This window comes from Mobula birostris, chromosome 9 (assembly GCF_030028105.1).
Source record: "Mobula birostris isolate sMobBir1 chromosome 9, sMobBir1.hap1, whole genome shotgun sequence".
Classification (NCBI taxonomy): Eukaryota; Metazoa; Chordata; class Chondrichthyes; order Myliobatiformes; family Myliobatidae; genus Mobula; species Mobula birostris.
The window spans coordinates 135,826,642-135,840,391 of NC_092378.1; the positions used below are offsets into that span (position 1 = coordinate 135,826,642).

Below are 13,750 nucleotides of genomic sequence, written 5' to 3' on the forward strand. Positions count from 1 at the left end.
GCTCACTCTCTCCACTTCTGATCCCTCTATGAGGATTGGTATGTGTTCCTTCATCTTACCCTTCCTGAACTCCACAATCAGCTCTTTTGTCTTACTGACGTTGAGTGTCAGGTTGTTGCTGCAGCACCATTCCACTAGTTGGCATATCTCACTCCTGTACACTCCCTTGTCTCCATCTGAGATTCTACCAACAATGGTTGTATCATCAGCAAATTTACAGATGGTATTTGAGCTATCCATAGCTACACAGTCATATGTATACAGAGAGTAGAGCAGTGGGGTAAGCACACACCCCGATGTGTGCCATTGTTGATTGCCCTAATTACAACTGAAGCGGAAGCGAAAGACTGCATCTACAACAGAACAACCTATTAGAACAAAATCAATATCATTACTATTAAACAATTTTGTTACTGAAAGATTAAATGACATAAAATGAACTTTGTTTTTAAAAGAAAATATGTCGTACATCAAAATAAAATACAATTACAAATCAGTTTCCTGAATAACCGCTTTTATTGACCAAGCTAGACTGAAACTTATTTAAAAAAAAATATCCACTACACTTTCAAACACTAATTTGACAAACTTTATACAATTGTGTACATAACAAAATAGTTATGGATCCATAAAAATAGCCAATTTCTCAATATTGATCTTAAAATGAAATACCATAAGCGGTATAAAAATGCAATGCTTGGATAGTATAGATTTGATGCAGTTTAAGTTCAGGCTACAAAGAGCAGAGAAAGGTACAATAAATTCACAAAAATATCACAGTTTGTGTACACATGTTCATTGCAGAATTCATATTTTTATCTGTAGCTACTTATTCAAAATCTTTGCAGAAGGCTAGCCAGTGATAACTAACAAATTAATGGTGTTTTTCTGAAGATTAAACTCTCCAGGTTTGTGCAAATAATCTCATTGTAAATCCTATCGAATAGATCTTAAATGAACATTAGTAAGTGAACATAAACAATGTCATTCAGTCATGGAGTGCGCTTCCAGGTAGTTTTAAACTATAGTAAAGGTTATTTTTGTGAAACTATAGCACTAGATATGCACCGCTCTCTATCGCAGACACAGATCACTCAGCATTGCAAGGCATCCTTTAATAACTCAAGAAAACAACCTTTGATGCAAAGTGGAAGCACAATGGTCGTGCAAGAAAACTATTCAGGAATCATTAATCACATCACAATTAAATAAATTCTTTCCAAGTGTTAAATTATAATACAGAAATATGATGCAAAAGGCCATTAATGATTGTTAGTTTGTATTTTAATGTGACTTGAAATCTTGTTCTTATATTTTTGAAATATCAAATAGAGAAATTACTTCAGAGCGCCATTAGAATTCAGCGTGGTTCTATTCACAATCTTTAATGCACTCGTGATGTACAATAATCTCACGACGCTTGACATGTTGCCATGTTTGTTTGAGCAAAAGCCGGTACAACCTTCCAAACGATGAATTATGCCATTACCCAATTTCATTTAATTTAAAAATGGAAGTTGCTTATTAACCTCACATGGTCTCAACAAGTTAAAAGATTTTTTTCCATTTATATTTCAAGCTGATCTGACAATAACTTCCAGAAAAGTCCCAATCAACACTTGAAGTAAACATAATTTTCCCACATAGCCTGCTTCTGTGTATAACATTTCTCTTAAGGACTTCCAAGCTTGGTAACTGACAGAAGTTGGAACCTTGGATTGCAGACATTATTTTTGTGAAAAGCACCACAACAAAGCTAACAAAAAGGTTCCATTCTCACTATTTGAGAGAGTAGACTTGTAGACTTATACTTCTGAGCATGCAAGACAGAGTTCGCATAAAAGCAAAAAGTATTCTTTGATGGCAAGAAGTGTTCCTCGAAGTTGTTTCCTGGGCAGAATCTAAACCATTGCAATACAGCTATCACTTTTGTGGGGTGCTAACAATCAAAGATATGCATGCAATATCAATGTCATATTTCTTTTTCAATTTTTGTATCCCTTTTCAATCAGAAATCTAGGGCTCAATTATCTAGCTGCTTAACATACAAATGTTAAAAGCAGCTTCATGGAGTCTGACTTTCCTTTAGCTTCAATATATTAACATGGTCATGTGGAACATTTGACCATCATGCTTTGGTGCAGCCAAAAGTGGTCACATGCTTTCAGTAAAGTGACCAATATTACATTCCATACCTACTTCATGCAACAGAAAAACCATGGTAACACAAAAGCATTTAAAAGTAGCTGGTGTCACGCTCAATTTGCATTCCCAAGTAGCATCTACGTCAGCTCAAAGACCCACAGTTATCAACCAAAAACACTGACATGTTTGAATAAATTTTTATATCAGTCTTTGGACAAGGGAAAGATCGATTTCAAACCAAAGGTAAATAAATACAAGATTAAAAAAAATAATTTTAGTTTGAGTAGGACCATGCGTGGAAAATAGATATTAAAAATGCTAAACAAAGAACCTTTTCTGCACACACTGCCATTTAAATAGTCTAAACTTTCTTGCTGGGTTCATACAGATTTGAGACTGAGGAAAATAAACAGAGGTCAAACTGACCACATTATCATTAAAATCACTATTGAGCACTGTACAAAGGGATGGCCAATTGCAAGGCAGCAAGATATATTTTCTCCTTTGGAAAACTTATTCAGAAATATCAGGAACATTTTTATTTGAAAAGCACCAAACAAAACAACATCATTGCATGCAAAACAATTGTTGGTCACAATTGGATTTAACAGTCTGGTTTAAAAGCTGTGCAGTCTTTCATTTTTCTTCCTATTTGAGCTCATCTTTTCTCTAAAGTACAAATCACACGAGAAACTTTAAGCAAGACACTAATAAAAGGTTTCATTCTGTACTAGACAGCCATTTTCTATTATACACAACAGACTCTTGTATTACTGGGATTATCAGAGTACATCATCCATGACGTATCCCCACCATACAGGTCTTAAGTTTCCTTTTCAGTGTCCTGATATTCCTTCATGAGTTTTGCACATCTGTCCCTTGTTACATGATAGTCAATAATGTTGATGGTAACGTGCAGGAGCAGCTTGGAATTTGTATCAACATTTATATCAGGAGGAATTTAACCAAACCAATAAAAAAAATGTAAAGGATTAACACCAGCATAGACCTTTGTTAACAACCCATTATTCCATAAGTAAACTCCTTATACCATCTTAACAAAATTACAACAAAGAAAAGCAGCAGATGGTTGGCACACACTCACTTTAGTCTCAAGAAGTGCCATGTCAGTGCATTAACAAGATTTGGCTGGGTATAGGCAATTTGATCCTCAAATCACCACAGGGACATATTTACAATGGCCAGTATGGAAAAATAAAGCATTTACTGATAATGAGAAACATGAAAATCAAATTAAATGGCCCCAAAATTTTAAAAGAAACAATTAAAAGATTGTAACGGTCACTGGTTGCAGGCCAGGTACACTGCAGACATATCATTTTCAGATTGGTCCAAGGCCTTTGCTTTTTTAAACACCTAGAAGAAAAAACAAATAAAAGATTGAAATTAATGTTACAACTGGAAAGAGCAATATCCCCAAAATTCTCTCAAACAAGTTTTTTAAACTATCATTCAGTAATAATGCGAAGAGGCCATGAGGAATCCTAAGGAAAGTAACTGCACTAGTTTCAAATACTGTATTAATCAGCCACAAAATAGGACAAAAACAAATTCATTCTTAAATTCCATTCAGACAAGGAGAACATAAAATTCAAGCTTGCTTTTAACAGGTAAAAGCATCATGGCAACTGCTTATGTTGGCACAGAGAAACACTGCTCAATTAATAAACTATTTATGATCAATTCAGTTCAGGCTATTAATACTACTAATATTGCCTCTTCAGATCACTAACATTTTTAGATGCTTGGAGATGGTCTGAATGGTAGAAATAATTTTAGAAGTCATCACCAGGCAGAAACCACATTAACCGATTTGATTCACAAACAAATATCAGGGCATAACACGTCTAGAACTTACTTCATTGGCCGCAGCAGCCATTGGTGTTGAATGATTGACAGAATCACCCATAGCAATAGCTAACCTGAGGTCCTTTTGTACATGTTTCAACAAGAAGTCAGGCTTGAAGTTTCCTTGTAAGATACCTGATAATGAAAGAATCACTAGTCGGTACAATAAATTGTTTTGGAAGTCAATTATTGTTATGTATAATAGTCATAGAACATAGTTGCAATGGTGTTAAAAGGCCAATGATCGCACTAAAATTTAAGGAAAATTATACCTTTGGACTATAAAGATAGATTTTACCTGTAAATTCACAGAACAGTTAAGTGTAAAATGCTGATTTAACTGTTGACGTGCTCATAAAAAATTTCTAGCATCTCCTGCATTTCCTTATGACATTGAAATCCAATACACAGTATATTCCAGTTCTAATCTATAGACACGAATGGTAACTTTCAAAATCAAAATCAAGTACAAATTCACCTTCAAGCCCAAGGTCAGTTAGTGGTTGAAGTAATTATTAAACCAGTTGTTTCATACAAATCTAGTGAATTTTGTTTCAAAACTTTAAAGCTGTTATCAAGTTTACACAAGAGTTAACTGTTCAGCAGTCTCACAGATTAATCATTCTCACCTATGGTTCCAGTATAGATGTTAAATATTGAAAAATAAGTTGCCATAATCACTGCCGGTAACAGTGGTAGAGGTGGACACAATAGGATACATGGAGCTTAGAAAAATAGAGGGCTATGCGGTAGGGTAATTCTAAAACAGCTTCTAGAGTAGGTTACATGGTTGGCACAACATTGTGGGCTGAAGGGCCTGTAATGTGCTGTAGATTTCTATGTTCTATAATCAGTAACAGCCATTTGCCAACATACTAAAGGGATGTGCTGCTGGAAAATGTTTCATGAGCCAAATTTTGTGAATTGTAAAGTCGGAGTGCAATGCATCATGAGCATTTTGTTACAGAATGGCATGATGTCCTTTACAAAAGGCAGCTTAGACAGCAAAAAACATGTATCCCAAAAAGTAAGTGGGAGTTTGGCAAAAACTCTGAATTAGTTCTAATTGAGGAATCATTCTATTTTACTGCCGCAGGCATAACAATGACCAAATCTTAACTGTAATTAGTGTGCTGAATTATCTTTTCCACTGCTTAAACAATGCACACAATTGCAAATTACAATACTAATCTAAGCAGGAAAATCTCATCAATGCTATTATAGTTTAGCTCCTTAGCCCAGTAACTCTTCAAAACTTGTTACAATACTGCATAAAGCACCTGGAGTTCTCATCTACATAACAACCATGGAGATCACCATGCTTGCTGCAATAACTAGAAGCATGCAGAAAAAGTTTGAAATAATTGTGTAAAATGGGTAGAAACGAAACAAAAAGGATGCAGAACTAAGTAATTATGATGCCCAACCGCCACTCCTTTGCTTGCATCTTCCAAAACAGTTCTACTTCCATCTTTAATATCTCTATTTTTCCCTTTCAGGGTTCTTTTGAAGACCCTGACCTGGAGTTACACGCTGACTACGGTTGTTTACGGGAATGGGACCCACTCTTGGGGTTCCACAATCGGCCATTATTCAGCATGCCAAAGACTTGGCCTAAGATTTCGGCTTGGATTCAGAAGCCTGGGATCTCCAGTAACTGGAGAAGGGCAGATCAAGGGTCGGTGTCGCCACAGGAGACCCGTGTGTCGTTGGGGGAGTCGCAACATTTGCCGTGTGCCTGGGGACCCGGGATCTTTGCGATCTTCAGGCACAGAGCTCGAAAAAAGTGACACAACAAACTTTTAATATCATAAACCAGCGAGTTGTTTGTTATGTCTCCCCGCTCATTGGAAAATGGAGTTACCTCTTTCTCCCTTATCTGGAGAGAGGGAGCCTGCAGCATGTCGAATTATCTGGTGAACAAGGTAGTCTTTGGGGTAACTGCAGGTCTGTGTCTTTGCTATAGCTTTGCTCACACTTGAGTGCTGGTAGCAGGTGCGCTTTATTTTTGCAGGTGGGGGGAGAGGGATTGTTTCTCACTGCCGCTTACGTGCAGGAGGGAGGGGAGCTGGGGGGGGGGAGACTTTGGGGTTCTAACATTTTTGTCATTCATTCTTGGGGCACTCTGTTTTCGTGGATGGGTGTAAAGAAAAAGCATTTCAGGATGTATATTGTATACATTTCTCTGACATTAAATTGTACCTTTGAACCTTTGAAATACTAATGAATAATACCTATTATCTATGATACAAATACATTCATGCAAATATTATACACACTCCTACAATATTTCCCCAACATTTCAACCTCTATTGGCTTGTGTATGAGATTAAAGGCAAATTAATTTTGCCTTTGGTCAAATTCTCACATTTGCTTACAAGAACATATTTGCATTGGGGGAATTAAATTCATCAGGTTATCCTAACTTTAATGATAATTCAAATAAAAAGCCCCGTTCCCTTAACCAATACCCCTAAAAATTCCATAAGTTATTACTTTGGCACTTCTGGTCCAAAAAAGCACACGCTAAAGGTCCCTGACTCAGGATATAAAGCAACACTTCTTGCGACTGGCTTGCTATTTTAGCCAATGTAAATCCTTCAGCTATAGAAGCCATGAAGCTCCCCAGGATCATATTTACAATCAGCATCATCTTCGAAGCATTGCCCACCTCTCCTGAAAAAGAAAAATAAGACATTGACGTTGGTCATTTATGTGTTCCATATACTTCTGAAAGTAGCACTCTCATAATAAAATATATGCAACTTAGTGAGATTGTCAATATTAACCATAACATTATGGAAATTAATATGTAATTTGGGCAACAGCAAGACGAGAGATGCCTTTTCAAAACACAAGTCTTTCCATTGGAATTGTCTTATTCTTTTTCTTGCTTTTTCTCTCCTTCACCCCACACCCCTCCATAACCTACATGCTTATATATTTTAAATGCCAACTGTTATCATCTTGTGCATGGTGAAATATTATCAAAGTTGTGATGACCAAACATGTAGCATTGCACACTATTTTTGTTTTGCAAGTAAAATATTTCTTTTGGAGTAAATGTCATGGACAGTGGCTTTTCATAACCAGTTATATTATTTGATACAGCACCATGCACAATATAAACAGATGGGGATGGCAAAATATAAAATCTGAAGACCAGGCTCATAAATGCTTTAAATATAGTTTTAGAGACTCCCAACTAATATCCCGTTGCAAAGCAAATTAACAAATCCGATGGAATGTCATATGACTTCCTATCAAGCATATTTTATAGACTGCATAACTGAATTTACCACAAAGTTTGCTTTTCTACCTGGCAAAAACAAACATCCCTGATAAGCATTTCAAATATATTTTCAAGGAGAAATAATTGGAGGATTCTATAAGCAGGGACCTACCCAAATAGAAAGACTTCTTCCCCATGGCCTGAAAACAGCTGCTACAATCATCAAACAAAGCCTTATCTCCAGCTGCAAGGATCACCAGCATTCCATTTTCCGATAGCTGCCGATTCCCTGAGACTGGTGCTTCAAGAAAGCGCCCCCCTCTGGAAGTGATCACCTATGTAAGAGTAACCATTACACAGATCAGTCCTGGCCACTGTGCCATCTTGCAGCCTAAAGACCTACCAAACTTTAGATCTTAACGAAGCACCAGACACAGCACTGGAATCAAAGAACTGGTGCACAACACTAACTAAAGTGCCCATCAAGGGATCAGTTATCTACTCTGAAAATTTGGACAGCAAGCAGAAGCTGCCCACTTGAGGTCTTTAAAGCAATGTCCAATAAACAATTTTAAACTGCACATGTCTAACATTCACTTTTGTAATTTTAATTCCTCGTGATAACACCCCCACCTCATCAACTGAATATTTAAAAATTATGATAAAACATTCATGCATATTCTCCTCTTCAATTAAAGTGCTGTTTGATTTGAAATGCATCAGTCTTGTCAAAATTTCCCCATTAACTTTCCAGGAAATATTATGGAGAATGATTTAATCACAATCACTGCTAAGCTGAACCTCTCTAAACATGCAGACAAAACCCTGTTGTTTCATGTTTTGCTCCTTCAACTTAATTAATACAGCACATACCAAGATTAACTCTCAAACGTTCAATTGAAACTGCATAGGATCACACCTAACAATGCTCTTGCCAAATAAACTGCTTAAGTCAATCTTCTTCACTTTTCACATAAATACTTTGCTTCTGTTACTTGATAATAGAACAGAGCAAAATAACAGGAAATAACCAAACAAAATTAAAACACAAATCTTCCATGAAAATCTAGAAAGAAATTCACAGGTAAACAATGCTGAGGAAGGAAAGTAAAGTGGAACCAATGCATTAAAGTGAACAAGCTATAAGTTCTCGAAAGAGACCGAAACAAAATTTAAGGAAAATATTGGTGTTCTATAAGGAAGCAGCATGTCAGGAAAGGCTCAGGACCACTGAATCAAAGCTCTATTAACTACATTATTGAATGAGATTAACTTTTACTGGTTTTCAGGGTCTGACATTTGACTCAACCAACCCACAAGGTAGATTTTGGCAAGCTTTTCACCTTACTGAATACAGCCACGCATCCAGCTGGCCAAAAACAAGATACTAATTTCTGAAGCTGGATTTGGAGAAGGAGTTGGCCACTTAGCTTTCAAGGTTGGTGTGCCATTAAATAAGATCACAGCTGACCTGATTGTCACCTCAACTCCAAGTTCCTGACTACCCTATGTGTGTTCTTATCCCCTTATCAAAAATTTATCGAGCTTAAGACTCTGCTTCTATCCTTAAGAGGATGAGATCTCCAAAGTCTGAAACCTCAAAAAATTATGTTAAATGGATGAAATTAGTTTTAAAACAATGATTTTAATCATTCTAAATTTTATAACAAGAGGACACATTCCTTCCATGCTATCAAAACCACTCAAGATTTTATATTTTAATCTAGTCACATCTTACTCTTCAAAATTCCAATGATACAACCCAAACCAATTCAATCGTTCCTCGAAGCAAATTATCCAACCCAAGATCCTGTAGAGCAAATTCTGACTTCCAAAATAGCTACACTCATCCTTAAATAAAGAGACCAATACAGTATGAAACCCTTCAGATATCTCACCATGCCCTATATAACTGAAAAATTGAGGTGAGTAAGCCCAGTATTTTAATATTCATATAACTGATGAATTATTTCATAAGCACCAGTCATTATTGTATTGTTGGAAATCCAGCAGCCAATTCCCATAGAGCAAACTAAAACAAACAAGAACCAGAGAGTCTATTTTAGCTTGTTTAGTGAGGATAAATGTCAAGACACCAGCTGTAGGTCAGGCAGAGGCTTTATAAGGCATTGGTCAGACTGCACTTGGAGGATTGAAAGCATTTGGGCCACTTAACTAAGAAAAATTTGGCATTGGAAAGGGTCCAGATGACATACTGGAGAATGCCGCAAGAATGAAAGGGCTAACGTATGGAGCATTTGATGGCTCTAGGCTCATACTCACTGCAGTTTGGAATAATTGGGAGGGTGGTGTTGGTGGGGGGGGGGGGGAGGATCTCATTGAAACTTATCAAATATTAAAAGGTCTAGATAGAGTGGATATAAAGAAGATGTTTCCTTTGAATTCTTGGATCAGAGGGTACAGCTTCAGAACACAAGGACGTCCCTTTAGAACAGAGATGAGAAGGAATTTCTTTAGCCAGAGGGTTATGAATCTGTGGAATTCATCTGTAGAGGTCAAGTCATTGAGAATATTTATAGCGGAAGTTGAGAGGTTCGTAATTAGTTAGAGTTATAGGGAGAAGGCAGGAGAATGGGGTTGTGAGGGATAGTAAATCAGTCATGATGGAATGTGGAGTTGATTTGATGGGCCAAATGGCCTCATTTAGCTCTCCTATGTCATATGGACACCAAGGATTACCTCTTAATTTAAAGATTTCCAAGAGCCTGAGATTTCCTAATTAGTTATGGTATCTCTGAGATTCATGCACAAACTGCACAGTCTCTATACCTCTGTTTAGATATAGTTTAAAAAAAATAATTCCCACAATATCAGCCATTTCATATTTTCCCCCTCATTTGTTCCATTTGCAGCCTACTTCATACTTTCTTGTCTATGTATCATCAGCAAATTTAGTAAACTACACAGAAAATTTACAAGGATGTTAATGGGACTTGAGGACCAGAGTTAAAGGAAAAGTTTAAATAGGCTAAGACTTTATTCTCCGGAGTACAGGAGAACGAGGAAAGATTTGAATCAGATATACAACATTATGAACGGTACAGATATGGTAAATGCAAGCAGGGTTTTTCCACTGAGGTTGGGTGAGATTAGAACCAGAGGTTTTTGGCTAAGAGTTAAAGGTGAAATATTTAAGGGAAGCCTGAGGGAGAATTTCTTCACTCAGAGGGTAGTGCAAGTGTGAGGCAAGCTGTCAGCGGAAGTGGTGGATGCAGGATTGACTAGAATAACTGTTCAACACGAGTAAGTAGGCTGAAAGGCCTGTTTCTATACTGTAGGGCTCCAATACTTGATAATCATGCCTCTGGTGCTTTAATCCCAAGTCATATGTATAAAATGTATACAGCTGAGGCCCTAACACCCACTCATTAAATTTTTCCAATCACAGAAAAAGACTCAATTTTGCCTGCCCTCAATTTCTTGTCAGGCAGCCAATTGTTTGTCCCACATTATTACAGAAATTAAAAGCTCATAATCTTTGACACAAAACCTTTTCAAATGCCTTCTGGATATCTAATAGACAATCGAATAATTCTCCTTAATTACTAGGCCATGATACTTTTTTAAAAGAACTCCAACGGATAATGGGATACAAGCTAAGCTCAGTCAACCTTTCCTCAAGACAAACGTGACTTTCTTTCACAAAATCACATTATAATTATTAGTTCTCTGATACAACACTATTGAAAACTTCTCAAACATTTTTCCTGTGACAGCTGTTACTCCATCTGCCCTATATATTCTTGCTTTGATTTCCTCCATTTTTGGAAATAGTAGAAATAATTTCTTTATTCAAGATAGTGGGAACTTCCCTAAATCTCAGATCCCTGGTGATTCTATTCCACGCCCCCCCACCCCACCACCAAGAGTTCCTCGCTCCCTTTCAATACTTGACCTTCAACTATTTTCTTGGATGTTACTTATTTTGTTGAATGAAGATTGACCAAAAATACCAGTTTAATTTAAAGACCAATTCTTTATTTTCTATTAGTAACCCCCTAGTTTATAAACAATCAATGCTTATTTTGTTAATTATTTTTCTTTAAACACTTTTACCCAGCTGTGTCTCATACTTTAATTTCATCTTGCCTATTACTTTCCCTTGTGGTTTTATATTCCATGCAAAATTCATATCTGCTGATCACACAAAAATAATAGTATGTGCCAGTTAACATGCCAAAATCTGTATCAAGCTTAAAGAACAATTGCACAGTTTGTAGAATAACTATATTTACATTAGCAGAGTCAAAAAGATCAAGACCATCTACATAATATTTTGTTATACACATTTCATACTGACATCAAAAATAGTTTAAATAATTCGTTTATCTAATCACCTGTGAGATCTCTGTGGATGTCTCAGGATCCATTGTAGACATATCAACATAACACTTGCCTGGTCGAATCCCTTGCAGTACCCCACTCGGACCCAGAACCAACTGAAAGCACAAGTAACACTCAAAGTGATCAGATACCAGCTTCTTTCAATTACGATAAATTAAAGACCCTGTATTAAAATTTAATTAACATTCACAAAGACAAGAACTAGGAATAGTCATCAGCTTGTCCAGATAAGTCCACCATTCAAGATAATTAGGACTGATCTGAATTTGACCTTTGCTACACTTCCCCACTTGTTTCATCTAGCTTTCAACTTCTACACAGATAAAATATGAATATATTCAAGGCTGAGATTGATAGTGACTCTGCTTACACAACTCTGGGGAGAAAATTACAAAGATTCATAATCCCTGAAGAAAAAAATTCTTCCTCAACTCTATCTTAAACTGGTGTCCACTTACTCTGAAACTGTGGTCCCCAATTCTAAGTTCATACACAAAGCAGGGAGAAAACACTCATAAACCCATTAAAATCTTGTGCTTCCTCTCTGTAAACTAAGCAGTGCTTAAAATAATCTTCAAGATTTCAAATATCATAACCATTATTTGTCATTTGGTCCATCGGTTAAGAAACATTCAGTTTACTTACATCTTTAGCTGCTTTTGGATCAGAAATGCAAGAAAGTGTGATATCACAGGTTGAAACCACCTCTGCGGGTGTCCGTCCTAAACGTGCCCCTTCTTGGAGAAAAGGATCGCACTGTCACAAAATGGAAGAGGAATTTCATAAATGTTCCATTTTGCAGAGCAAATAACTCACACACATTTTATAAACAGCTCCTTGATACATTATATTCTGACAGAATTGTCAAATGACATGGCCTGATCAAATTTCAGCTTCAGCGTTGATTGTAGCCAGCTTCTAGATCAAATGAACTTGCTACATTAGCAATAATACCTTAGTAGTAGCAGGGCAATCACTTGTGTTGAGTATGATGTTTTCCTAAGGGATTGTCTATTGCTGGATTATCAGGTAGTTGTAGATCTGGGCCCCACATATTCTGGTGCAGTGTGGACAAGAGTAGGTGGTGGCTGTGGTTAGTGGTTAGGTCTTTTGGTTGTTCAGTCTCTCCTTTTGTAACGACCGCTTGTTTTCTGCGGTACAGCGGAGAACTCACATAGTGCAGCTCTCTCTTGAACAGGATTTCCTCCAGGTATATCTACTGAGTGTAACGCTTCTGAGTTTTTAGATGTAAGGTTGATTTTGATGATATGACCTACCCATCGGAAATGGTGTTGCTTTATCATGGTGGAAGTGCTATTCATGTGGTGCTCCAGTACACTGGTAATAGTGAGTCCTTTCTTCCAGCTGATCCTCTAAATCTTTCATAAGGTTCTTTGGCAGTATTGTTCCAGGATTTTCAGGTGTCTACTGAAGGTGGTCCATGATTCAGTTCCATACAGTAATATAGGAAGGACAAATGTACTATAGACCAAAAGTTTTGGTAATGTTGAATTTCTTCAGGCTGATTTTGATACCTTTGAAGCATTTCCTTTGCCCACCAGGGTCTCGCTGATCTTCCTTCAATTGTGAGTAAAGGATCTGTTCGGGGTGATGCGAGTTAGACCTACAGGTTGTGGTCTTCAAAGACTCTTTTCCTTAATCTTGCATAGGCTCCACCAGCATGAGTCAGGCCATGGTTGATCTCCAAGTTGACATCTGCTTTTGAGCACAGAATGCTGCCAAGGTAAGGAAAGTGGTCTACATTTTCAAGGGCAATATCATCAACTTTTGTTGAGGCCTGGATAAATGGCCGGTTAGATGTTAGCTGACAGAGGACCTATGTCTTTTTTATATTCAAAACTAGACCTTGGCAAAGGCATTCAGGATACAATGGAGGCCTTCTTCCATGTGTGTGCTGCGATGGAGTTGTCATCCGTATACTGAAGCTTCATGATAGAGGTAATGCTGACCTTGTTCTTGGCTTTGAACCAGTTTAGGTTGAAAAGCATGCTGTCTGTTCTATCCATGATTGGAATTCCCAGTACCATGTTGGCCAATGAGGTGAAGGAAGGCAGCAATGAAAATGACAAATAGGCTGGGTGCAATGATGCAGCCCTGTCTGACTCCTGTCTTGACAGT

The 13,750-nt window shown here is 37.2% G+C and overlaps 1 protein-coding gene across 3 annotated transcripts in view; it reads right to left on the reverse strand.

The window, feature by feature from the left end:
- Positions 1 to 497: 497 nt before the first annotated feature.
- The window catches only part of glyr1 (glyoxylate reductase 1 homolog (Arabidopsis)), a 69,389-nt gene continuing 56,136 nt past the window's right edge, over positions 498 to 13,750 (reverse strand). For all 3 annotated transcript variants that reach the window (XM_072268922.1, XM_072268923.1, XM_072268920.1), the window contains 6 exons: positions 12,257 to 12,367; positions 11,605 to 11,706; positions 7,419 to 7,581; positions 6,511 to 6,690; positions 4,025 to 4,149; positions 498 to 3,522 (listed from right to left, as the gene is read on the reverse strand). In XM_072268922.1, coding sequence (XP_072125023.1) covers positions 3,448 to 3,522; positions 4,025 to 4,149; positions 6,511 to 6,690; positions 7,419 to 7,581; positions 11,605 to 11,706; positions 12,257 to 12,367 — 756 coding nt within the window. In that variant the 3' untranslated portion in view covers positions 498 to 3,447. The remainder of the gene's footprint in view (positions 3,523 to 4,024; positions 4,150 to 6,510; positions 6,691 to 7,418; positions 7,582 to 11,604; positions 11,707 to 12,256; positions 12,368 to 13,750) is intronic.